The sequence below is a fragment of the Diadema antillarum genome, unplaced genomic scaffold, assembly GCF_040938485.1.
Source record: "Diadema antillarum isolate AM-2024a unplaced genomic scaffold, OU_Dant_1.0 seq00000759_RagTag, whole genome shotgun sequence".
NCBI lineage: Eukaryota > Metazoa > Echinodermata > Echinoidea > Diadematoida > Diadematidae > Diadema > Diadema antillarum.
In genome coordinates, this window is record NW_027271650.1 from 952,815 (window position 1) to 979,698 (window position 26,884).

The following is a 26,884-nucleotide window of genomic DNA, read 5'->3' on the forward strand; positions in this document are numbered from 1 at the left end:
GTCAGTCATTCGGTCAGTTATCATTTCATTTTGCATTAACATCTTTTCATTGATAATACTGAATCATTTGGGATTTACTTGTGTATGAATACATTCACTTGTGTATATTCTGCACAATTCAATCATTGTGCACATCTTTATCTATCAATCAATTCATTGATTAATTCATGAAGGACAACTAGCTTGTTCTTGCTCTCCCCCATGAAAAAAAGAGAGAGCAAAGGCTGATAATTTGAGACGTGGTTGAGATACTCCAGTGTCTGTATGAAGCCTAATTCACACAGAAATTTGAAATTGAGGTTGACAAGTGGCCTGAAGATTTATTTATTTTTTTCAGTTGCAGTGATCATGATGATTGTGCTTATATATGACGTTGTAATTTCTGTGTCACTACCAACAATACAATGATCATCACAGATGTGGAGAATGGTTAGAGAACATGAGATCACGTAACTGAAAAAAAAAAAAGAATACTTAAAAGAGAGAAAATTATGACCAGATTAAGTGTAAGTGTGAGCTGCCACTTTAAAGCTGTTGCACGCATTCTGTGCCACAGCCATCCAGCCACAATGCGCGTTCCCGCAAAGTCCCGTCGATCGATCGGCTGGGTGCAGAACGATCAGGTCTGGTGTTACAATTAATTATCGCCGCATCTTTGCGGAGGAAGTCGGCCCTATATTGTTTGCCCATCAACACATCCAGGGCTTGCCGAAGAGGGAGAAAGAGAGAATGGGGAGGGGGGGGGGGGGGGATAGAGTGAGCTTTATATAAAAAGGCACCTGGTATTTATGCATGTTTTGCCTTGCAATTTCTTCAGTCTCCCTTCTCCTTCATCCGTTTCTTCTACTATTTCATATTTTGCCCCTTTTGTTTTACCTCCCTTCTTATTTTTCTACCCCCTACCGCCCACACAGTGACATTGATAATCACACCAGCAGAGCTGCAGAGATTGTAGAGATGTGTATTTTATAGTATTTTACTCTTTTTGTAGATGTGGGGAAGGTAAAGACGAGAACAGACTTAACGTCATGTGTGCATATAAATACCACATCTGCAGAATCCAATGTCGATTTTTCCAGATTTTCTTTTTTTTTGTATTTGTAGGCAGCACGATTTGTCGTCTAAAAGAAGGTAGACGTCTACAGGCGGGCTGATGCAGTTCTTGCCCTTGACATTGGCATGCTCGCGCAACGCTCTGCGCTCGATGGATTAGTTCTTGAAAAAATATGCTCATCAATAGATTATTGCGAGGAAAAATATCTGCAGTGCTGATGAGAATTGACAGAAACACGGCTGTGATTTTCACATCTGGTTTGCCTCGTTAGCCGACTTTGTCTGGCAGAGGCATTGACGCATCTGCAAAGTTCCTCTACCTCCATATAACCCAGTCTCAAATGTCACATCAACATTAGGACTTGAAATGACATTCACATAGTTTACATTCTTTGGAAGCTTTTGGTCTCAATTTGGGGTTTGTTTGGTTGTTGTTGTTTTTTTCATCAATATTACTTCGAAATACATTCTGCTATTGAACACCTACATGTAGTGACAGCAGTTGTCTAGCTTGTTTTTTTTTTTCTGTGAAGCTTGTTGCTTGAAACAAACTAATTGTAAACTTGGGCATATTTTTTTCATGACCCCTTTCATGTTCGGTCCATCTGTGAGCATGTACACACTCTGTGTAGCAACCACTTCTCCAATACAGAAAAGAGTAACAGGATCACCTGCCAGATATGTGTACCTCCTACGTACTGTGACTAACCTGTCAGAGTCTAAAGAGGGAGTCCTTCAAAGTTAGCTGCTCTGTGTGGGGTATTTTTGGTGACTGTGAAGAGTATCACATCAGTTAAAACTGCTACTGTACTGCAGTCAACCCTTTCATAGTGGCCACCTGGATGCAGTGGTCACCTATTTCATGCAGCCATCGCAGAAATTCCTCTGGAGAATCAGAATGTGTTGAAGACCTCCATAGAGTGACCACCTCTTTGATGTGGCCTGTAGCTGTCCAGTTTGTCTCCCTTGGTTAGAAATTCATTATGTGATGTAGCCACAGTTGCTAGAATAGGCCTCTGTCTTTTCTTTCTGCCAGGGTTTTTTTTTTTTTCTTTATTTCACATAGCCATCTTTCTTTAGTGTCATTTACAATTGATTACTAAGATTAATAGAAAATAATACAAAGTAGTCCAAAGTACAGAAAAATGTCATTTCTTAATCTCAAAATATTGGTATTGTATACTTCAATTGAATTGAATATAATCATCTTAATCATTGCATCATTAGTCATAACCATCGCTTTTTCCAGGTCCCTAGAGCATGAAACCCAAACCCAAACCATAAACTGTATTGCAAGTCAGGAGCAATCAATGAATTCCAGACATGGACCAATCAGAACTGAGTATATTGGAAGTTGTAGTTCATGATCATATTCCAAAAATGTTTGGTGTCAGATGCAATTTTCTCTTCCTATTCATCTTCATAAGATTCTCATTTCTATCGAGCTGAGTTCAAGTTGTTAACTTTTATTCTCCCTTGTGGAGCCCCTCTTTGAAGTTTGGATTGATTATATGATCAATTTCATTCATCTCTTTTATTGTGTCCCCCCCCCCCAACTTGTTTTTTTATGCAGACTTCTAGGAGAAAAAACCCCAGCTACCAGAGACAGCAGTATCCCCTCCTCATGAAGGCCCAACAAAGATAAGGAAGAAGTCGACCGAGGGTATTTCTTTGCGAGGACCGAAAAAGTGCACTTGGAACTTTTCTCAAAGGAGGACAGAAGGACGCTCGAGAGAAACCGACAGCCAGCTCGGTACAAGATGCGAAGCGGAAACAACCACAAGGGCGCGCCCGGCCAGACACACGGCAGCCGGTCGCCGCGGTTGCGCGGGGCCCACGAGCGCTGGCTCCTGGCGCTCAAGAAGGTGTTGGGAAAGAATCGTCGCCTCCTGCAAGAGGTGACCGACACAAGCATTTCTGTAGGTGAGTAACGTAGGATGGGAATGATTGGCTACATGATCCGCACACCATCGTGAGAGATTGTAATGTCCAAAATTCATTAAGCCTTGCCGAGATCAAAATGCAACTTTTCACTTTTCTATTTCTTTTAAAACTGAAATTGGCCATGCATGATATACTGTAAGAGTGGATATTTTCACGCGACTAATTTCTTGCACTCGGCAGGGTGAGAAGAGTTTCGTGTGCTTTTAATTCCACGAAATCAAGACTTCAGCTATTGGAACATATGGGAAGCAAAAATATTAGCATGCATTTATTTTCGCGCTAGTTTCTGGTTGCATGAAATGCATGAAAATATCAATATGGTTAGAATTTCCACTTTTACAGTATCTCAGATTCAGGTGTAGCCCGAAGATGTTAGCATACTTTGAGAGACGGGCAGCCAGTTGTATTGAGTGTTCTTGGTGCTGCTGTCAAGTAAATGTCTGAATATTGCAATATCTAATCTAGCTAGTGTGCAGAGTGCATTATAACGCTTTGTCGTTTTTCATTTTAAAGAGAAAATCTTATGTTCAAATCTATTGCAGTAAAGTACAGTCAGACAATAAGCAGAGATGTTTTTTAATGAAAATTAATCTGTGAGCTAAAGATTATGGAATTGTAAAGTTCACAGGTTGTTATTGAACTTCTGATGTTAATCATAATCAGGTGTTACTTTAACTTCACTGGTTATTTTTGCTTAAAATGGTATGCTTTCATGACTCTGAGTAAGGTGAAATGTTTGCTGTATTTCATTACACCAGTTGTACATTTTGTGTGTTATCTGTTTGAATTCTTGGTGTGTAAATGTGCACTTGAAAAAAAACATGCTTCTCATGTGGACTCATGTGGACTTTGTGTGTGCATTTGTGTGTGTTTGTGTGTGCATGTCTCTCTTTTTGTGTGTATGAGCGGTTTGTGTGTGTGTGTGTGTGTGTGTGTGTGTGTCTGTCTGTCTGTCTGTCTGTCTGTCTGTGCCTGTGACAAGGAATGATGATAACATGTGTCTGGCTTTTACGACTCTGTCTCACCATTCTTTACGTGAACTTGACTGGAGACGGGCGTTTGAGCGTACGGGGAGGAAGATCATCATCTGTCGTCAATAGATATCGCGCGCCGACGCCTCATTAAACCAAACATCATGTACACGCAGAATGAAATATTGACAATGAAAATATGAGATGCAAACGATGCACAAACGACTTTAATTAGATAATGCAGATGGAATTGCAAGCCATAAAATGCGTCATAAAATGCCGGTATGATTACAACAGAATAGGGGGAAAAGGCAGTGGAGGAAAAAGAGAGAGAGAATGGAGAATTTCGCTCATTTTTGACATGTGAATTGGATATACCCTCAGGCAGAGGCATATGATTGGAGCAACAATTGACCAGAAAATGTGCAGTTGACACGATGCTACACACGTGAAGAGCGATGTGGAAAACAATGACACATGTGTATTGTTGCATCAGGGACTGTCTGTTGTTCTGCCATGCGGTAAACAAGACATGATGTCTTTGTTTTCTTCTTTCTTTTTCATGTGTTTTGTAGCTCTTTGTACAAGGTTTAAAAAAAAAATTGAGTTCATTTTAGTCTGCAGAAATAATCTCATTATTGTCTTACTGATACATTTATGCAATCCTTATGTTTACAGGTAATGAGGAAATACATACAGTAAACAAACCTATATGTTCCATAGTGAGACCACATGCGAAGTGGAAGTAGTACTTGTACTAGTAATATCATACTGTCTTTTTACTCCCTCTGCAGAAATAGATTAATCCCCATCTTTCAGTTTATAAACTATATTTCAAATTCAGTATTTGGAACATAGTACTTTCTCTATCTGTCTTGCTCTCTCTATATCTACCTCAATCATCAAGACTAATTCTTTTCTCATAGTCTTCTTTCTGTCTTGTGCATATCTGTCAATCTTTCTTTCTCTCTCTCTCGCTCTCTCTCTATCTATCTATATCCCTCAGTATGTACATATATTTGTTTCTCAACCATATTTCTCTCTCATTTTCACTCTGATTTTTTTTTTCAATTTCTGTGTTGTGGTGGTTGGTTTTTTTTTTTTCATTCTGTCAGCTAATCTGCCGACTAACCAATCTCCCATCTTTGCAGGAAAGAAAATGTGCAGCCGATTTAGAGCGGGCCACAAATAGATGGCGTCTTTTAGTTTCACAGGGGACCAGATTTCCCCGAAGCCGGGAGGAGGCGATACGCGATACGCGTGTAAGAAACGAGTCCCAGCAAAGCCAGTGATTGCGCAAGTCACGCAAGGCACGTGGCTCTGCACAGACACGCGTGCACGATTTCCTTCCTCCATGCTAGGTGTGTGCGCGTCATCGCAAAGGGTGTTTGTTTACTGTTTGTTTACTGTTTGTTTACTATCATGTTGCCACCTTAGTAGTTTGTTGCCATCGTTCTAATCTTTTTTTTTCTTTTAGGCCTGCCGAATATCATTTCTTTTGTGAGCTTTGAAAGGGGGTGTGTTTGAAATACTTGTAGTGCATTTGACAGCACAACCAACACATCACCTTCACCAAGGAGAATATGTTTTCCTCAGCGTTTGTTTGTTTGTATGTCTGTATCCAAAAATAACTCAGAAAGTTGTGCACAGATTTGGATGAAACTTGCAGGAAAATTTGGTAATGACACAAGGAATAGATGATTAACTGTTGGTACCGATTGGGGAATTTTTAAATGAATTTTTGAAGGATTTTTTCAATCTTTCGGCAGATAGGGTCAGTGAACTTGGGAGTTCAAGCTGCGCATATTTGAGGTTTGCATATGCCCCCTAAAGTGCTCGCTCTTCTCTGGTGAGGCACCGCGCAGCTTTCCTCTCTGAAAAGAGCAAAATGATGACCTGAATTTGTCAAAAAGTGCATTGAGAGCAATATGTTAATGATTAAGTAATTGTTTGCAAGAGGAACGGAATTAAATAAACTGTAACATGGATCGATGGTCAATTTAATTCAATTTGTTTATTCATTTCATTTTTCTGTTATTAAAAAACAACACAACAGTACTGAATTTTACAATACAGTACAAAAATTATCAATCATTTACATGTTACTGAAAACGAGAAAAAGAGAACGTGAATAAAGCCAAGAAGGCCTTGTAAAGTAAGTTCCTTTCTATGCATGCATGCACAAAATAAGTAACTTATGTACAAAATGTAAACATTGACAGAAAACAAACAAACAACAAAACAAAACAACAACAACAACAAAGGCAAAGACAAACCATATGATAGATAATGTGAGTGACTAAAATTTGGAAAAGATACTAATTTGAAATGTTTGTTTGCACATGTTTGATTAGAGTTTGTAGTGATGAATCGATCAACTCCTCCAGTTCATAGTTGAGCCCTTCTGTAACTACAAAGTGAGATGTTTATGCAAATGCAGCCTGGTGATGAACTAAAAAGTTTGAACACTCCATCAACTTCTCAAAAGCTAGTACTGTTGGGGGTAACTTCAGGACAAGCACAAGGCCATTTATCCACTTTGTGCTGCCTTTCTTGTTTCCGTCACAAGGTGGCGCTGTGCATCTCTGCTGCAGTGCGGTATTGATGCTCCACCCTGTGTTGTACTCACCTTACAAGTAGTACCTTCTTTCAGTGGAAACTATACACTCACAGCAAAGGAATGCAGCATGCCTATTGTGCTGTTCTGTTCTCTTCTGCTGTGATTGTAAGAGCTTGTCTTTGTTGTTTTAATTTCTCTTAATGTATATATTGGGACACAAGGTTCAGAGTGCAAAGGTCAGAGTACTTTTGTTGAAGTGATAATGAGTAAAATCTATGGTATAAGACTTTGCAAATTCCATCACCCTGATACTTTTCAGAGTGGTCATGCTGATGATGATTATATTGATATATGTATTGATTATAATTGATGTGTTGACCTTGGTCATGATCAAAATGATAGTGATTTGTGACAGAAATGGTGATGGGTGGATTTAATTTTTAATGGAAGAGATAGTGACAGTATGATAGTGGTGATGCAGAAGATTTTGACAATTTTCTTATCACTTTGTTACAATCACTATAGGTCCTGTTGCATTGTCGTCATTTCAATAATATTGCATGTTATATTTATCTTTCTATCTATCAATCTATTTATCTATTCATATCTTTCTTCATCTATTAATCAGTCCTTCTATTTATCTATCTATCTATCTCCAACTATCTAGCAATCCATCAATCTATCCTATTGATTTATCCTTCTGTCTATCTATCTATGAATAGATCGATCTATTTCTCCGTGAATATATCTATCTGTGCATATGTGTGAACATTATAACTCCAATACAGCATTTGTCTCTGAGGTTGCATTGCCAATGTAGGGTTGCACCTTTAATGAAATGTGCACACCAGTAGTCTGCTGCAAGCTTCTCATCGGCATCATTATGCATGAGCAGAGGCGCCGGGAATGAAACGCAGATGAACCGGCATGTTCAGGGGGGAACCATACACTACTTTGAGAGAGAGAAAGGTAGAGAGGGACAGAGTTAGGAGAGATTAGGAGAGAAAGAAAAAAAAAAGAAGAGGATAGAAAAATATCCAAGTGGGATAAATGACACAGACATAATTTCATCCCATCGAAGCGATGCGGAGCATGCATGGTTGGTTCGCAGCATCTCACGGTGCCGTCACGGAGCGCCGAGAGAGGTTGTCGAGTGAGGGGTCTGAGTAAACAGAGGTAGAGACACAAAAATGCTCCAAAAAGGGGGGAGAGAGAGAGATGAGGAAAAAAAAGGGGGGCAGGGAAGAAGGATGGTAAATAGAAGAATAAAGTATTGAAAATATGGGGGGGGGCGAATATCAGCAAGGTCTCTTACCACATACCTCTCTTGCAAAACTGATCAGCAGATGCAGAGTGGAGAAATAGTGAAAGTAATTCGTAGACACTTGCCTAAATGGTTGATCATCTTTATGTTTCACTTTCTTTTTTTTTCTGACTCCCTTCATTACCAATCCTCTAGCTTTCTCTGTTTTCTTTTCTGTCATTTTTTTTGCTCTCTCTAATTCCTCTTCATCCTCACAGGCTCTTCTTTTTTTGCACCCCTCTGTTACCCATGCTCCTCTTTCTCCTTCCCCTCCCCTCCCCTCCCCCCCCCCCCACACCCCACTCCCTCTTCTTGTGATAAATTGCGGGAGCGGCGCCGTTCAGCAAGCGTCAGTGTGCAATGGAGAGATGTAGCTAGGACCCCTGGGTCAGCCTCTCAAATCTAAACGCAAGGCTTTTTGAGGACACACTCTTCCCCCCCCCCCCACTTTATTTGGACGCACTTGCTTATGTGTGTGTGTATGTTATGCGGGGGTTGTGTTTATTCATGGACATTTGTGCTTTTAGGTGCACGAGTACATTGCTGTATTTGGGCTAAATACTTTTTTTTTCATTATCGTACAGATCCAATGCTTCACCTGCTAACTTCCTTCTTGTATACAGAACACACACATTTTTCTTCTTTTTTGTGATATTTGTGTGTATTTGAGGAAATGGTACAAACGTTTATTTGGGTTTATTTTAGGAAATAGTACAAATATTTATAAACCAATTTGCATGTATTTTTCAAACAGTTTTGGAACAAAAGTATCTGCAAGGCAACACCCACCTGTTTTAAGTGGGAGTTTTATTTTATTTATATATTTATTTCAGCAGCATCACCTTGCTTTGTAATAGGAAAATGCTGCAAGTGGGATCCCAGTAGAGATGGGTAATACCAAGCTGGACACTCAAATGTAAAGTAGCGGCTGTAGCGCCAGGGTTGTAGTAAGGGTGATTTGCATGATACAGCTCTGTCCTCGTTTTCTCTCCTGCGTCATCGATCTCATTGCGGATGTAAATCTTGAATCGAAGGTACTTTTGTAGTGTGTGATAGTGTTGATACTGTGCAAGAGATGTTTGAGTACAGGTCTCGTGTGTTCGTGTTGTACTAGACTTTGAGCTGATGTTAACGAGAGGTCAGTTGGTGAAAAATAGTGCAGTATAGTAGATTAGAAGTGGATACCACTGCTCAATGTGAAAGATGGATGATAACAGAGCATGGGGTTTAACTAGCATCAAACTGTGCGGAGAAATCATAATTAATTTGTGGATCTAGTCGATCTCAAGCTATTTTGGTCGACAGAGATAATCCCTGTCATGAGAGCATCGTGGATGGGATATGCCCCCTAAAAAAGGAAACCGAGTGGCTATTTTGAGCATTCATATCAGAGTCCCCAGAGGGGAGGGGATAGAGCCGTTGGAATCAAATATCTGAAGCAGCCCTTGTTGCGCCGCGCTATTTTGTCACGACAGAATTGTGGGGAATGTACCTTTTGTTTTGCAGCTCTGGTTCACCGAGTGGGATGTGCGCTATATTAAGGCGGAGCGATACCGGGAGAAGGCAGGAATTAATTGGAAGTTGCTTCGATATCAAAGAAGAGATGAGCAATGAGATAGTGTTACGCCGGGACTGTGAGAGCATCGGAATGTCACTCAATTTTCATTAATCTCATCCGACCGGGGACAGCTTTTCCCTGCTATATTCGCAGGATTTCGAAGGCCAGGGTATCTTTGTTCCATCTCACTTGTCTGACCTTGGTCATCGAATAGCCACAGCTACACTCCTTTCTTCCGAATATGCCTGTGAACTTTTTGTGTTTATGACACAGTTTCTGGAGGCCCAGTTCTGGTACAGTGTATGAAATCTTCTCTGTTTCCGTCCCTTTATTTCTCTCGTTGTCTCTCTCTGAACTCTCGCAGTAATGCATGGATTTTTGGAGTCAGAAAATGTACAAGTTACAACGAGCCATAGAGAATCAAAGTAGGGGTGAGGAGTGGTTGACAATTGCGAAAGATAGACAGGTTAATAGCCTGCTTAATCAGATTGGCATGTCGCATAATGCTGTGAGGATGCATACTGAATGTATGCTCCCAGGAGGAGCATTTCCCATCGGAGATTGACTCCCAAGGTGCGGTGGAAAAAGAAAATGGGATGGTGGATGAAGTATTCATCCTTTGATGGGCGTGCCAGATTAAAGAGAGGTTCATTTTTCTGGGTCTCTTCATCATTAGCATTTGGATGCGTCTCTTGTAAACATTAGTCTGGCAGTGTTATGATATGGAATAGTTGTTGGCGATATTTTGCCAGTTTGCTAGCAGGCTGTGGTGGAATTCGTCTCGGCAAAACAAACAACGTGCAGATGCGCAAGAAGATCGAAGACAAGTGTACCGTGTCATTGTGCAACTTCAATTATTAACTCTTTAACCCTAACTCTTAGCAGTTGCTGAACATGTTGAATATTGATAGGCCTTAGAAAGGCCCCCAAGAAAGAAAGCGCAGGCCTGTGATGTAATACCGTTCAGGGCGGCCGGATCCTGTTTTGACTAACATTTCAAAGACGTCACTTTTGACACTTCGACGTGCGACACCGGTGTGGTTCACCACCCTGGCAATTTGTGCAAGCCACGAGGGAGTGTGAGGGAAAAACTCGCGTCAAAAGTTTGAAGTCGGAGGAATATATGTGGATTGTGGAGAGAGCTCATTTTCAGTTCTCGGTGGCTGCTGCTCTCCCTCTCTTCATCTCTAAACCCACTCTCCCTCAACTACTCCCCCTATCTCTTTCTCTGTCTCTCTCTCTCGCTTTTACTCAGAGTTGAGGTTAAGGTCTCTGTCTCATCCTGGCTCGGGCTCTCTCATTGGCTCAAACATCACTGAGTGGAGTAAGGCACTGCGATGCCGTTGATGAGAAGCCGGCATCGCACAGACGGGCGAATGAAGCTGTTGTGTTAGATGTGCCAATATGAATGGAGTTTTATGGGACTGCCGTGGAGAGTTGTTTGCCCTTTTCTTCCTGAGAGATTGTGTGCTAATGAATATCATCCACGACAACAGGGATTGCTGTTAGTTCTTACCTTACCACTGTGAGATGGAATTATACTGAGAAGTAAAAAACAAGGATATATCATCTGTCGAAGCGCCACTGATATTGCCCCACCTTGAGGATCAGGGAAGACCATTGATGCGTCCCTTCCCTATCCGTCTTTGCGGAAATTTCCCCCGCGGTCGAGCAGACCGCTCTGGGACGATCGATTCATCTCTGGCACGCGTCCCTTGTCCTTTCCGATCCGGCGCGCCAGCAGAGAGCTTACCCCCGGTGCAGACGATTGGATCCCGCCTCGATGCCTGAGCCGAAGCGCTTCCCAACCACTCTGACCAGCAGCGGATGGCAAGTCGTCAAGCGCGAGATGAGTTTTCGGCGAAAGAAAAACAAGAAGCACATCCCACCTGCCATCAAAATTGCACCTTGTAAGTAGAAGAAAAGATGAGGGGGAAAGAGGGGAGTTGGAAGGAGGATGATGAAGAGGAGAATGATTTAGAGTGAAAAGCTCCATCATCTCTATGCTGGAATGGACATGTTTATAGAGATCATATTCCAATGTGTGTAAACTGGGTTGAAGGGCATCATTGTAACCTATTAAGTCGGGGGGGGGGGGGGGTGGGTATTGCTCATTTCATTATCAAATTGGCACCTTTGAATTTCAGTGGACATTTTAATATATAAGAGGAAGATTGGAGGTCACTTGTTGAATTTATCAATCTGAACTCTGAAAGAAATTCACATTAAAAAAAGGTTGCCAATTTGGGAGTCGGTTACAGCTATATTGAAAAAAAATGGTGACAGAAATAAACGATATCTGAACATCAAAGGGCCCCAAACCTTGTGAAGCACTGTTAGTGAATAGTAAACATTTCATTGAATGACACAGCACCAACCCACAAGGACTTTTTTTCTAGAATTTGATAGTTCAGAGGGTGTAAGGGATCCTTAGTAGTTGATATTGATGGCTTAATCGTTGGTCAAGAGTAGTAAGTGGTCGGGCGATGTCTAATCTTTCAGTATGGACACTCATGATTGAGCTGTGGGGTATGTTCTTGTTATCATCATCAAATCTACAGATTGAGATGATTCTGTGTTGATCTTAATCAATTGTTTCAAAGCGCAGCAACATAGGTTTTTTTCCCTGATGAAAGTAAGGATCTCTTCTCTTAAGATGTAAAAGGACATTGTATATGCATATGCCAGACGATGGTTCAAACATCTCGTAGGCATAGTAGTTAAGTCTGAAACACATTTTCTCAGTTGCCATCAATATTCCTCAGTTGACCGTTTGCTGAAGAAAGACAGCTACTTTTTGTACCACAACTGTAAGTTATAAAGGTGGTAATTTTACCGTACAGGCATTTATGTAATTGTGCATTATTTCCCCAATCGTGGTTTGCGATCGGCTGCCTGTGCACACTCACGTCAATGCATCAGTGTCTCATCAGCTAGTTATGCTAGTCTTTCCGAGTAGTGTAGGGTTCAACTTTTTTGAGCATAATAGAGATAAGCATACAATCAGTGACGGGATTTTGCATGTTCAAAAATATCTGTTATGTTTTAAGAATCAGGGTGTGTGTGCGTGTGTGTGTGTGTGTGTGTGTGTGTTCCTGGGTATCCGCAGGCAAGGCTTCCTCCAGAGCGAGCCGGCCGAATGTAACTCGCAATTGCGCACTTGACGTGACGTCAGCGCAATTCCCCGGCTGCCCGGGTATTCCTGTTTTTTTTTAATCTCCATTGTGTGGCAACAAGGATCATAGCAGACAAACATTTACGAGACGAGAAAGTAGGGGAGGATGACACGGGTCACATGTGGCATACTTCTCACCAAGATATCAGAGCAAATTGCAACGTCACATTCTCTGCAAATGTTCAAATCGTCCCACAGTTGCAATGGCATGGGGGGGGGGGGGGTAGGAGGGAGAATGCGGGCACGAGATAAATGTGTTCCACTTTTGTTGCAGTAAAGACTTTGTTTCTCCAATCTAGGGCTCTTGCTTCAAGTCAGTTTGATGAGATGTGTAGGGAGAGAGGGGGGAAGGGGAGGGGAGAGGAGATGGAAGGGGAGGAGGGGAGGGGAGGAAGAGGAGGAGGAGGAGGGGTATCGAAGCGTCAAGGGGTGCGTATCTGCATCAGTGTGAACTTTGGGATGCGTGAAAACATGGTTTAGACTGAGGTTATGCCCGTAGGTGCCATGTTTGGGGAGTTACGACCCTCTGCTGGTCAAGAAACCGCTTAAGTCCCAAAAGCTGAGAAATTGGAGACCTGAACATCTTAGTTTTGTTCAGATTCATATAGTTTTTGTGACAATAAACAGGAATGTTTTTTATTAGTGATCACCTTTTTGTCAAGATCATGGTAGTTTGTGGTTTCAACATGCCTTGTTCACAGAGTGTCAGCTTGAAGGTCTATGTATAACTTCTTCAAGAAATCTACAGATCTCTTAAAAATGTTGGGAGTTGGATGGCGTGGGGGAGGGAGATTGATCCAAGGTGGGGTTTTTTTCAGCTTGGAGCTGTGAGATTTTAAGGTACAGTCAAGCAATAAGCTACTAGTATATGTGAACAGACAAAAGATTACTAGAGCTGCTTGGGTACAATATCCTTGGATTCAAATGTTTGATTGGTTTGTGCTTATTGGGCAAAAACAAAGGATGTTAGCAACATGACCTACTTCTATCTTCTAGGTATATTTTAGGTGGTTGCAATCAAATACCATGTTGATTACTCATTTGAGACAACAACTGACAGGCTTTAGGCACTAGGTACTTTAGAATAACAAAACTAAACTGATAAGACTTCCTAGGCTCATGTAGAATCAGTTTCCTTTGAGGTGGCTCGAAACATAATTTCAATATTTATGAGTCCAAAACTTTGCTCAAAGAGGGAGTGCAGCATCATCATTCATATTCTACCCTTCAATTTGCCTGATAGTTAACCTGTGACAAGTGGGAGATTAAAACAGACAAACAAGCCAGTCTTGTTGACGAGACTAGTAAAGGGCGGAAAGGTTGCCCCACCCGGGTTCCTGGCCTGTGAGAACTTGCCCATCACTTTCCATGATTATCCCGGCGACCACGCCTGGATGACGCTTTTTGCGTTTTGCGGCAGGAGCGGCCGGGCAATGACGTGTGAGCCTTGATGAGATGGTTCATCACGAGCAAATTGTCATTAGTAACGCCAACTGTTTTATGACATGAAAGCGTCATCCATCCAAATACTAAACAGACAAGAAAAATGATGGAAGACTGGATTTTGTTTTTGCCTTTCTTCTTTTCTTTTCTTTTTTGCTGAGGAAAATCACACAGACCAGCATGTGCAAAAAAACTACAACAACCAAATCAAATAGGCTTCAAATTTAGCTGGAGACATGACGTTAAAGCCCCCGTTCCACTGTCACGATTTGGACCCCGATCTGTCCCGATCTAGCAGATCGGGAGAGAGCGGCAAAAGCGTACGGGGATCGGAAGCATCGTAGCAGCAGCGTGTGGAGGTCGGGGTTGGAGCGGGCAGTTTTTCAGATCGGGAAGAAATTTTGAACCGGTTCAAAATTTCTTCCTGATCTCCCCGATCAAAATTGACATATTTTTAATCGTACGGCAAGCGGGGAGAGCGTAGTGACAGCGTAAACGCAGCGGGGAGAGCGTAATGACGGCGTAAACGCAGCGGGATGAGCGTAACAAGGTCTTTCTGAGTGTAGTAACATCGGCACAAGAACGGGAAGTAATTTTAGCTGTAATTTTCGAAGAAGAAGAGATGAAGAAAAAGAAGAGAAGAAAGCAGCGAAGCAGGTACCCGAAAGGCGAAGAAAGAGAGACTGCACGTGATGCTGAAAGAGGAGGAAGAGGATATAGCAGAATTTTGAAGAATATGAAATCATCTACAACTGGAGGAAGACGGACTGTAAAAGCAAGGACATCAAGAAAAATCCTTTGAAAAATCAGCACGTCTTTGTTTATACAATGCATTGCTGCAAAAGAACCGTGAGTTGAGGAGGCTCTTCAAGTTCAAGTTCAAGTTGATTTATTTCATTTCCAACAAACAAATAATAAAAAATACAAAGAAACGCTCATATACACAGACGTCATGAAATCAGTACCACAATGCGATGAACAGAATAACATTGTAAAAGAGATGCAGGCAAATTATCAACAGAGATACAAATAACAGTTACGTCACTGTGGTAAATGCATACAAAATATTGCTGGAAATGGAGGGGACTGCTAAAAAGCAGAGCTTGTAGTATTAGAATGCAGTCCCCTCATAGAGAAAAATATATAATTGCAAAAACCAACAACAACAAATTTCCCTAAGCGGTAGCAAAAAAAAAGACAGTTCACCTTCATAAACAGAGTAATACACACATACATGCACACATACGGACGCACATTAACAAACACATGGCAGCTCTCTTGTAAGGAAAAAATTGATGAGAGGATAGAAAGATATAGTAGTGAAGAAGGTAGTAAGTCCGAGGTGGACAAGTCCGAGGGGGGGGGGGGGGGGAGGGGGAGAAGGGGAGAGGAGAGGAAAATGGTGGGTCATAACCAGGGCACTGGAGGCACAGAAGCACGGGCTCGCTGATGAAGAAAGAGTAGTGAGAATAACGAAGCAACAACAACTTTGAAAATCAAAAGTAAAAAAAGAAGAATGAATCTTCGAGGTCCACAGTATATTTCTTCGGTTCTGCATGCTAATAAGTTGACTGACTGCTGACCCACAGTCGAATCGGGGTACATCGGGGCACATCGGGCACTTTTCAGCTCTCTGAACGGGGGTAACAGCGTGATAAGATCGTATAGATCGTTCAGAGCGTAGATACAGCGTGCATTGATCGGATAACATCGGCAACATCGCACTAACAGCGTAGCTACATCGTTCTAAAGCGTACCGGCAGCGGCAGAGATCGCAATGTCTAAGTCCCGATCGTCGTAGTAAGAGCGTAGCAAGCACTTGGTAGTCGTAACTGCAGCGTACTTATAACGTTCTAACATCGTACTGTGTCCAGATCGGCTCAGGTTTTACCCGATCCTTCCCGACCTGAGAAAATTGTCAAATCGTAGCGAGAACGGCATAGTGGAACGGGGGCTTAATGATAGCCAAAGCAGAGATAAGCTGCTCGGTTGTTCAATTTTCTGTTTCAGTGATGGTGGGGGGGGGGGGTCAAGTCGTGGTCAAACCTAGTGTCATTATCACTTTATGTCTGTCAGTCAGTACCAGAAGCCTCTCGAGGAAAGCTAATGAGCACTACTGCAAATTTTATGGATATGAAAACAAAAAAACAAACAGGTTTTCCCCTCAATAGGAGGAGAGATGAGAGGGAAAATTTTATGATAAATAAGTTTTGTATTAGGGGATATTGCAGTGCCATCCTTTACCAGGTCATAATCTCATCGATTGATAGCATTTTTCTTGGCAGTGCAATCCATATTTAATTCCTGGCTTTAGCCAGACTCCATTTTGATGTGGAGCTCCTTAATCACTCGGTTGAATATTTATAAGGACAGCTTCTGACAGTTATTAGAATCATTTGTTCCTGTTACATTTTGATCCATGATGTAAGTATCGTTGATAAGTTAATTATCCATGCCATTCTCTTTGTGTTGCACACATACGCTCCTTTCTTGCCATTTTTATGCCAGTCATGTCGGGTGTATTCCACTCATAAGTCTGCTTCATTCGAGTTGCATGTTGCAGAGAGCCCTCTTTTGACAGCAAACAAAAAATGTGTCTTACCTGCTGTCTTGAGAAACTACCACATACCTCATTGCTACACTTTGCTTTAATCTCTGCCCAGAGGAAATCTTTATTCATATTGGAGTACAACGAGTACTGTGGGCAGAATTATTCTAAAGCTCAGTCCCACATAGACACATTGATGTTACTGCACCACTGGAGATACCACTGTTGTCATTGGTACCTTCAGCAGTAGATGTTAACTCATTTGCTGCTATTTAACTTTGTCAGTGATGAAACAGTGATTTGTGGGAAATAATTCACTCTTGAGGTAAACATGTAACCACATGAAGTTCATGGCTGTTCTTAAAACAGATTTTTTTTTTTTTGTGCATTGAAAGGCTGCTCAAAGGCAATTTAAACATTCAAGATATTATGATAAAAGTAGACATTTTTTCCCCATACAAACATTTTCAATCCACATTGTTTCACTTAGGCACACGAGCACCCATACACACACTCACTCACTCACACACACATGCATGAATATCTGTTGACAAATGCATGTACATCCATAGACACGTGCATGTACTTATGAATTCAAGCCTTTAAAACTTTACGAGCCATAACGATAGCAGTGATCCACCGGCAAATATCATCATGTCATGTTGACACCTCAGAAGCGACACATTTACCACATGTTGATTTTCATGTTGTGACACCTCTCCTCACGTATGTGGTGTCAGGGATGATATGATGATACAGTTTTTCCCCTAATGGGTGGTTGATCATCACCCTCCCCCCCCCCACCCCCCATCCACAAATGAGGCCGACCATCCGGGTGGAGTACGATGAGAGAAAGTGGTGTGAAAGCGGAAGAATCGTCATCATCCAGTACAGCCCGATGGTCTTCCCGCGATGTCGCCTCCTGGACTGATCTACCCGGCCGTGCGTGAAATTGGAAAAAGTCAATACAGCGATGAGCGTTAGCTGTCTCATCGTCAAAATTTGTGTCTTCTTCTCTCCCCCACCCCCCCCCCCCCCCCCCCCCCCCCCCCCCCCCGTTATCACTTCATTGCCAGTGTCAAGGTTTGAGATATACTTTTTAAGCAGGATTTGTGTCATTTGAAAGAAAAAAAGAAATTGTGGCAAGTTTATTGTGCTTAGCAGTGTCATTAGTTTCTGCTAGATGCTGTCCTCATTGGTTGAACCGCTCATCTACATTGTACCTCTTCATTTGTGACACACGGAGCGTAAAAGTCGGCGGGGTAATTGTACATGTTTGTGATTTATGAGTGTAATGGAAGAGGCCACCAAGGGAAGAAACAAGAAAATGCAGGAGAAATGTCTCATTTGCTGTAAAGTAGAAGGGAAGAATTTGATGTAAATTTTGGCATGCGCGCCATGTTGATTGCTTGCGAGGAATGGATTTGCGAAGCGTTTAGTGAAAATGGAGGAGACTTATTAACTCTTTGGCGTTCTATCAAGTTGGCAGTCCTGAGGGTATTAATCTTGTGTATAATCTTGTCTAATCAGAACATGATGGGCCCAAGTTCAGTAAGAAAGGAATTGGTAAATGTTGTGATTACAAGGCAGACCACCACTTTCTTTCACTATTTCGGGTTGTCGTCGTACTGCTTTTCCATTGTTGCTAATATTCTTAAACCCGGTTTTCATGCAGCCAGGCTGCCGTCAATGGTAGACTTTTGAATTTCTTCTCTTGTTTGTACTGGTACGTACACTCATATACTCATCAGAAGGAAAAAGAAGTCTGTTTTGAAGGACTAGGCCAGATTGCAGAGAAAGGTTGCTGGGTTCATTGTCGGCCAGTGGTCACTTGACCATCACGGCTCCTGACGATCTACCCTCCACGCCTGGCTGCCATGGCTAAATGAGCAACAGAGGATGTCGCGTACGCCTAATGAGATTGTTCATCACAAGCAAAGATTGTCATTAGTAAGGCAAATTTGTTTGACACCAGGCACAGCCATGTGTGAGTACCAACGTGGGAGAAAAGAGGGTGGGACTAAAGAAGGCTGTGAATTGTGACCCAAGTTTGTTATTACTTTTTTTATATCCAACCACTTTGTTAAGATAATGCATAGAGATTTCTCTTTTTTTTTTTTCTTGTTAGGGGGGGGGGGTTCAAAGAATGAGGTTGAAAATATGATATGTAGAAGGGACTGTTAATGGAGTTGTATGTGTTAAGTTTATTTTTTTTCTTGGGAAGAATGCATGTGTAACCTTGTTCTCATATGCATTTTTACTTTGCGAATCAGGACTTCCGAACAATTTTGCGAGTAGTGAAATTCACGATTTTGGTAGTATAGTAACGAAAGGAGATATGTACGCATGCACATAGCATTCATGCTGGGATCAAAGCTGATATTCTTGTGTGCTGTTAAATTTGTGAATGGCACCAAACTTGTGAAATTCACAAAAATAAGAACCCAACAAAGTATATGTCGTAGTTTAAAAGTGGAAATTTTTACGGTGTTGCATTTTTCACAAAATGGCACTTGACTTGTGAAATTCGTGAAAATAAAGTCCTACAGAACATATGTATGTCGTACTGTAAATGTGGAAATTTTCATGATGTTGCAATTTTTGCACATTTGGGGCAACCAAAAACTAATGTGAAAATAAAAGCACGCAAATATTTTTACTTGCCATATGTTCTAGTAGTTGATGTCTTGATTCTACACACACACACAAAAAATATTCACGCCTACAGTATACAGTAAGTGCGGAATTTGTCTGCTGCGTAATTATCTAGTGATCGTAATGCATTACTCTGCTCTGTGAATTTGAGGAATTTGTGGTCAGGTGTTTGTGCAGGGCAACAATCCTTTTTACGCCGTGTAAGTTTCTCCATCGTGTCTGTTGATGTAGGATTTGATGCAGTACTTAATTAGGGAGCAATCACAATATCATCCATCGGCAAATCCTTGATCTATTGTTGCTCACTTTTCCGTTTTCGTCACTGTCCAACCCCTTGCCTCTATTTCAGTTGGCCCATTTCCTGGACATAAATAGCATTCTTAACACCACACAGTTATTGGTCACTTCATCTTTTTTTTTTCTTCTTCTTTAAATGCACTTGTTTGTTTGTGCCAGTTTTATATTTAATCCATTTTCGTCACAAGTGGCCTTGTTTGTGCTCTTTAGGGTGTGTCTGCGTGTGTGTGTGAGTGTGTGCACGCCTGCATAGGTTTGTTTGCGTGTTTGTGTAACTGTGTGGTATTTTTGGGACATGGGGGCAAGCACAGATTGTCAACAGCTCTCAGAGGACAACAACGCAAATACAAACAATTTATTCTGGAATGTCTCTTAATACAGCCTCAGCGCCTAGCTGCTTGCAAGATCTCTCCGTACTGGGGCCATGTCTTACCTACTTGGCCTGAAAGGGGGGGGGGTTGGGGAGGGGGGTCCAAATGGTTAACTATTGACGACGGGCGAAAGTGGAATGTCTACACCCCACGTCAGAGCAGCTCGTTCACTCTCTTTGCGTGTGTTTTTATGCTGTCGTTGGTGTTGTTTTGATCTAGCGCTGAGATGAGCAACTCTGGCGTCCTAGTAACAATGATTCGCCAGCTTATGGTCAAAGCACAAAACCTAGAAGGGGGGCTATAGATATTGCAATGCCTTTCCTTTCCCTACTGTGCCCACAAATTACCCCTCTCCCTTCCTAAAAACAAACAAACAAACACAGCAACAACAACAAACAAAACAAAACAAACAAATTAATAAATAAACAAACACAAAACAAAAACTTGCTGCTTATCAGGGCATGTATGATTAGATACAAAGTTGAGAGAGATATAGTGCAAGAGATATAAAATGAGAGAAACAGAAAAACAGAGAGCTGTGTTGAATTGCTACATGCATATAGATATATATTATGATTTGCTTATTTCCAAATAAATATAGCAGTTTAGAACCAAAAGTATGTAAATAAACTACCACCAGTAATAGACTAATATTTAAAGGGATATAAAGGCAATAAGGAATAACGTATTTGATGTATTTGTTATATTTGTTATTCTTTGCAAATGAGGGAGAGAGAAAAAAAAGGTATATAGATAACAAGACAGATATAGGTAAATAGATTAATATGAAGATCTAGGTAAGTACATAGATCAATAAAGGAATAGATGGAGTAGGCATAGATGACAAGGTTGGGTTGCAGAGAGAGAAATAGAGAGAAGAAAGAGAGAGAGAGAAGATGTTTGTGGCTTAATAATGAAAATATCCCTGTTGTGACGTGAGATAGAATCCTGTCTTCAGGTGACGCAATGGTGCATTTTTGATGCATCACCCGGCTCTCTGGATGCCACACAACCTTTCCCTGCCAAACCCTCGCATCTCGTTTTCACACCCCATGAAAGATGCAACAACTTTTTCTGGAAGACGGGCAAGATGCCCTCCAACCGATGGGGGGGGGGGGGGGGGGGGGGGGGAGCATTTCATCTTAATTCCAGCTAGCACCGGGCAGAACGCACGACGAAGCTTGAAACGACACAGCGAGAAACAAACAAAGCACTCATTAACTCTCTCCCTCTTTCGCTCATTGACCGACCACGGGTGATTAAACCGCATTAGCCGTCAGGTGATATTATGACGTATTTGGTTGTGCGGACAGGTTAAAGGCCGTCAAGTGAATTCTACTCAGGGGGGCGTTTCATCAACAAGTTCGTCGGGGGTTTTCACCGACGAATTTGCAATCAGCCAATCAGACGCAAGGATTTACACTGACAACTGTTAAAAGCTAATGAAATCCTTGGTCTGATTGGCTGATAGCAAATTCGTCGGTGAAAACTCCGACGAACTCGTTGATGAAACGCCCCCCTGGTCTGCCATGATAGAACCCGTAGTTTAAAATTTGTTGGAGGGGGGGGGGAATACAAGCAAGGGTCACTGTAACTGTCACTTGTATGATTGATGTTTGCATTCTGGCAGTCTACTAAACACTGGGTGCTATTATTGTTGTACACTGTCTCTTTTTCCCCTCTCTTACTAATACCTAGAGGATTATACTTAAGTTGTTTTGCAGCATAGAAGTAGAGGACCTTGTCCTACTTGACCTGAGGTTCACTCAAGAGGATCCATTTGTGATGGCAATTAAAGAAGGATTACAAATTCATCTGATACTCTACTACAACAAACTCTTTCCTTTTCCTCCCCCCCCCCCCCCCCCCACAGCCTTTGGAAACTGGAAATGAGCGATATCATACTGTTAAGGAGATGGCGTTTATCTTAGATGAGCTTCCAGCTGTGCATCCCTATTTCGACCAACCCCCGGGCGAGGCCCCTCGTTACGCTATTGATAATTGTCGGCTCGTGCTTCATCTTGTTGGGAGAGTTCCACGGCCCCGCAAGATATAGTGTCGCCTGGAGATTTTGATGGCTCTCCGCACACGAGAAAAGGGAGACGCCGCGACGAATGCGTGCACCCCATCGCCGCGGTTTTATCTTTAATCATTAATGATGGCCTGGCCTATCTACGGAGGTTTGAGGGCGGCTGGATAACAATTATAAATCTTACCATGGTCAACATGGAGAAAATGCATGCATTTCTCTCACTTGAGGTGTTAACCCCTTTTTTCTTTTTTCCTTTTTTGGTGGGGGGGGGGGGGGGGGGGGGGGGGGGTGGGGAGAGGTGCTAGTTTTTTTTTAAAAAAGAGAAAGGCATGAATAAGGAAAGTATAGCTCATCTCATAGTTACGCTGCTGAATAGATTATCACTCCTTTTTCAGAATATCAGAGTTGATGTGGGAATACTGGACATAATTTTGAATTAAAGAATTATACCTGACCATCGAAAGAGGCAAGATAAGGAAATATATCTTTCATTGGCAAAAGTGAGTTTGTCTAGTGCAATACATTATAACAATTGGAAACAAGGAATACACTTTGAATACTTGTTTCAGCAATTTGCATGACATCATGATTGCTTTTTGTGATGGTTTTGTGTGATAGTTTCACAATCTTTTTTTTCCGGAAAGAATAGCGATCTGTAAATAGATAAGATATTGAACACAGGAAAGAATGGTGACATTTTACAACATCTTGACTAACAAACTGCCCAAGAAAAAGTGAAATACATAATCAACAGGAATACTTAATACTTGCTGTTACTAAGAGTTAATTCTCACCAAAACCGTAGAAAAAGTAACCCAACCTCCATTACCACACGCCTGATACACCAGTGAAATTTGTTTGATCGTCTGTGTAAAATCAACGATCACTTCCCAGGCGCGTCGGCACTGTGTTGATATGTCGTGAGAATGTGTAGTATGGAGTGATTTGATGTGTTTGTTCCTAAGGGTATTACCATGGTCATGGGTGTATTTATGCCTTGTGCGTCTATGCCATTACTTGGGAACCCCTTACATGTACTTCTTTATTTGTGTGTTGTATTCTATCCATGTGATAAGATAAGAATAAAACTTCTTTAATGCACTCCAGTCTTTCAGCTAATCATGATGGTTGGTCTGAAACTATTGTTCCACGTGTCATGTAAGATACAATTTTTGAGTCTGCATCTAATGAAATTAATTTCATGAAGGCCATATTGGTGAAAAAAAGTGGCAATTTACAAGCTCTTAAACTGTGGCATGCCATTAACGGGAGCCTGGTGGGGGAAAGAATGCGTTGGTCCATAGATTCTACCTCATTCAAGAGTATGGACCAGTGGCATTCAGCTGGTTTTAATTTGTCTAATGTTATTAGCGTCCAAGGCTGGGATAAAAGATTCATTGGACCGTTGGTAGTGGTTGCCTGGGAGGCATCACATAGACGTCGTTAGGCAGCAGCGTTCTGAGGGATTGAAGTGTAAAAATCATTTGTTGTGAGTGGAGTCGGATGTCGTACATACATTGGAATTTGATGGCGGTGTTACAAGATTGGGCAGAATAATTACCCATCCATTAATCGGCCTCGATACGAGGTCATCTTCACTGATGCCATCTACGGCCTAACTCCCCTCCTGGAGTTGGTGTCCTCCCCGTCATTTGCATACTTATGCAATTTTTCGTCAGTTTCATTCTCTTGATGCCGTATCAAAATAGAACTCTGTCAAATATACATTAGAAATTGAATTAGGAATTAGGAAGTGATGAAAATGCAAGAACTTTGATATTCTCTTATGGGTGTAGCTCTCAGAGGAAAGTGATGGACTTTTGCTTAATTAAGAAAGAAGAAGAAAAAAGAATTTTTATGAAGATGTAATGATCGATAGTACGCCAAATGATGAATAACTAATTGAACCTCACGAAGGTACAAGTCTAGATAGAGTTCTGTGTGATCAGTGGCTTTTTTTTATATCGTTGTACAGGTGCAGCATGGAGATTGGAGGATGAGGAGGAGGAAGGGTGCCTACCACACACCCCTTGTCTGGAGGACACGCCCTTTGCTCAGACGTCATCCCAGCTGTACTACCCCGTTCCCCCTCGACCCACGGTAAGAGCAGCTAACTTTTCCACCAAATTTAAAGTCGAATGAAACTCAAATCTACATGTGAGTCGAGGGAATGCCACGATATTAGTAAAACACATCGGCAAAGTTTGAGGGAAATCTGAAAATCTGTTCAAAGTTTAAATGAATTTATAAAGTTTTGATGCAGCCATGACTGAATGAGAAAACTACAATATTTTGTGACATTATGAATAGAAAACAATGTATTGGAAATTCAACATATTTCCACTTTTCTAGCAATATCAAGGAAAACTTGACTTTCCTCTTTCAGAAAGCAAGTGGAATGATATTACTCTTTAAATATTAATTTATTAACAAAGCCAAGGAAATGTCTACTTTTCATTTTTTTTAATGAAATTTTGTGGAATTCTGTATATATTTTCTTTATGTCATTTTCCATACATGATGTCACAAACTAATGTCTTCTCATCCAGCAGTGGCTGTACTGAAACTTTTCAAATTCATAACTTTTCAACAGATCATCCAATTTTCCTCAAACTTCGCTGATATTTTCTATTGAAATTGCTGCGCTCATTCAATTCATGTGTATATTTGAGTTTAATTCCCCTATAAAAGACCAAATACAATTTTTTTTCTCTTTTTAATGGATAGACAGACGATATATTAGCAACTGTGTAGCGTTGTCAACCATATCACAGAAACTTTTCTTTGCAAACTAGTTTTTCCTTTCATGATATCCACCCCATTTGCATCATAAAGGTGAAAAGGTATCAGCATCATTGTATGTTTGGCGATGGTGGTATGGGGGGGGGGGGAGGGGAGATGGGGATGGGGTAGGAGTTTTTCTTTCTGAATTTGATCTTTGTAAATGCAAAGTGACTTCCACTCTCGCAGACAGTGGGACCCATGAAAATTCATGAGAGTAGTGTACACGCAGTTCTTTCTGTCACTGTCATCATATATGACGCCTCTCCGTTGCTAACCTCCATTAAGTAGAGAGTGCGGTGTACCCTTCTCCCCATCGCCAGAGTTTTCCCTCTCAATGTTACCACGTTTAACCCCCACGGACCCACCATCTCAAAATGCCATTAGCAAGACACTAGAAACGACTCACTAGCGGTGATGGCAGACTTAAGCCCTGTTACCCCCGCTGGCAGGGCAGTAATGCAACAGTTCTTGCCTCGGTTGTGTCCTGATCATTTCTTTTCGTCTTTTTTGAAATATGCAATTTCCTGAATACTGTGGAAAGTGTCTGTGACAAATCTACACAAAATTGGGCTCGGAAACCTCTCATATCACATTCATATCTTCTCTCTTCTATTTTCTCTTGCTTCATCCTCATATTTTCTTGTATAATTTCCCTGATTTACTTAAAGCTCACATATTTTGTTTTTCCAGAGGCTGCCATGAAATATATAGCAACTGATGGGCTGTCTTGCATATTTTTCAATTATCATTTGCAAGGGATTAATGGCTTGATTACATGAAAATGTTAAGCATTGCTTGTAAGGCATATGATTATACAGTATTTGTTTCTCTTTTCATTAAATCATATTCACTGTGTATTGCATATATTGTTCCCTGTATTCAGTTACATATCCACTCGGTGCCATGTTTGAAAAATTCAGAAATAGAAAATAAACCAAACCAAACCAAATATATTGGTTTAATAGGGATATGTAGAACTATTCTTATTAGCACAATATTTTCCATGCATTTCCGGTGATATCAATGTCAGTGCACATATGCCTAGTATGGTTTCAGACACTTACCTAGCTCAGAACGTCTGCACACAAATGTATTAATGAATGTTTACATTTTTTTGCAAAGTGTGAAATGTTCTTTTCTTATGGTTTTCCCCCGGAAACAATTCATGTACTTTAATTGTGGTTTCCCATTTTCCCCCCACACATGGTTCAGACGCCCGAAACAGAGCGAGTGAGGACGAGCAGCAGCAATGGAGGCCTGGCCAAGCTGGCTCGTCGACTCAGCCAGAGGGGTGACCGGCGTGAGCGAGGGGAGAAGCCCCCATGCAGGCAGCGATCTGTCAGTGTGGACAGGTGAGAAATGGTCTCTCCTGACCCCCATTTTAAATGGATTGGACCATGAAATCTTAATAAATGTTTCACTCCAATCCCCTGTGAACTTCTCTCCCATTGCAATCATCAGAGAGGTTAATCTCCTCCTTTATTTCTTTCTTTATTCTTTGGGAAGCAAAAGAAGGTAAGGTTTGTTTGTTTTTTTAACTCTGGGACAAAAATGGAAGAGTCCACTTGTTTACAGAAAGCATACTAGTCATTTTATTTTTTTGTTCTTTCGTAAGCATGAATTTTGCATGGTATCATCATGAGCTTCACATTGCCTTGTCGACCTCTTTCTTCTCCTTACAGCAAGGCTGAATATTGCATGACCAATTATGCTTGCAGTTGGACGTTTTGGTGTTATTTTTGTGCAGCACTGTTAAAAGCATTTACTTTGATTCAATAATGTTCTGAAACAGAGATCAGTGCTTAATGTATATGCATGTATTTTTTTGTTTGTTTGTGTGTCTGTCACTTACTGGTTCAGTTATGTATATGTTTTTATACATTAAGTAAGCAGGGTATTACTTAATTCTTTTTTTTTTGAGGGGGGATGTTTTGCAGATCTGCTTTCTGAGCTTGCTTGTATATGCATGTACATGCACATTAGGCAGATTTGGAGTCCTTAAGGCTCTAGATAGGCTAAAGTGGTTCAGCATATTCAAGTGACACCCACACTAGCTGTGGGAAATGATTGTCAAAATATTTTGAGTTTTCGATGGAAGACGGCAAGCACCATGATGATGCATGTGAGCTTCCTTGTATTGATAAAACATTTAAGTTTGAGGTTTTTTCCGGAACCAAGTTCATTTGCAGG

At 41.3% G+C, this 26,884-nt stretch overlaps 1 protein-coding gene across 1 annotated transcript in view; it reads left to right on the plus strand.

Moving 5' to 3' along the window:
- Positions 1-2,627: 2,627 nt before the first annotated feature.
- The window catches only part of LOC139738610 (ankyrin-repeat and fibronectin type III domain-containing 1-like), a 68,997-nt gene continuing 44,740 nt past the window's right edge, over positions 2,628-26,884 (plus strand). The window contains exons 1-3 of the mRNA XM_071649226.1: positions 2,628-2,976; positions 23,886-24,010; positions 25,907-26,046. Coding sequence (XP_071505327.1) covers positions 2,814-2,976; positions 23,886-24,010; positions 25,907-26,046 — 428 coding nt within the window. The 5' untranslated portion in view covers positions 2,628-2,813. The remainder of the gene's footprint in view (positions 2,977-23,885; positions 24,011-25,906; positions 26,047-26,884) is intronic.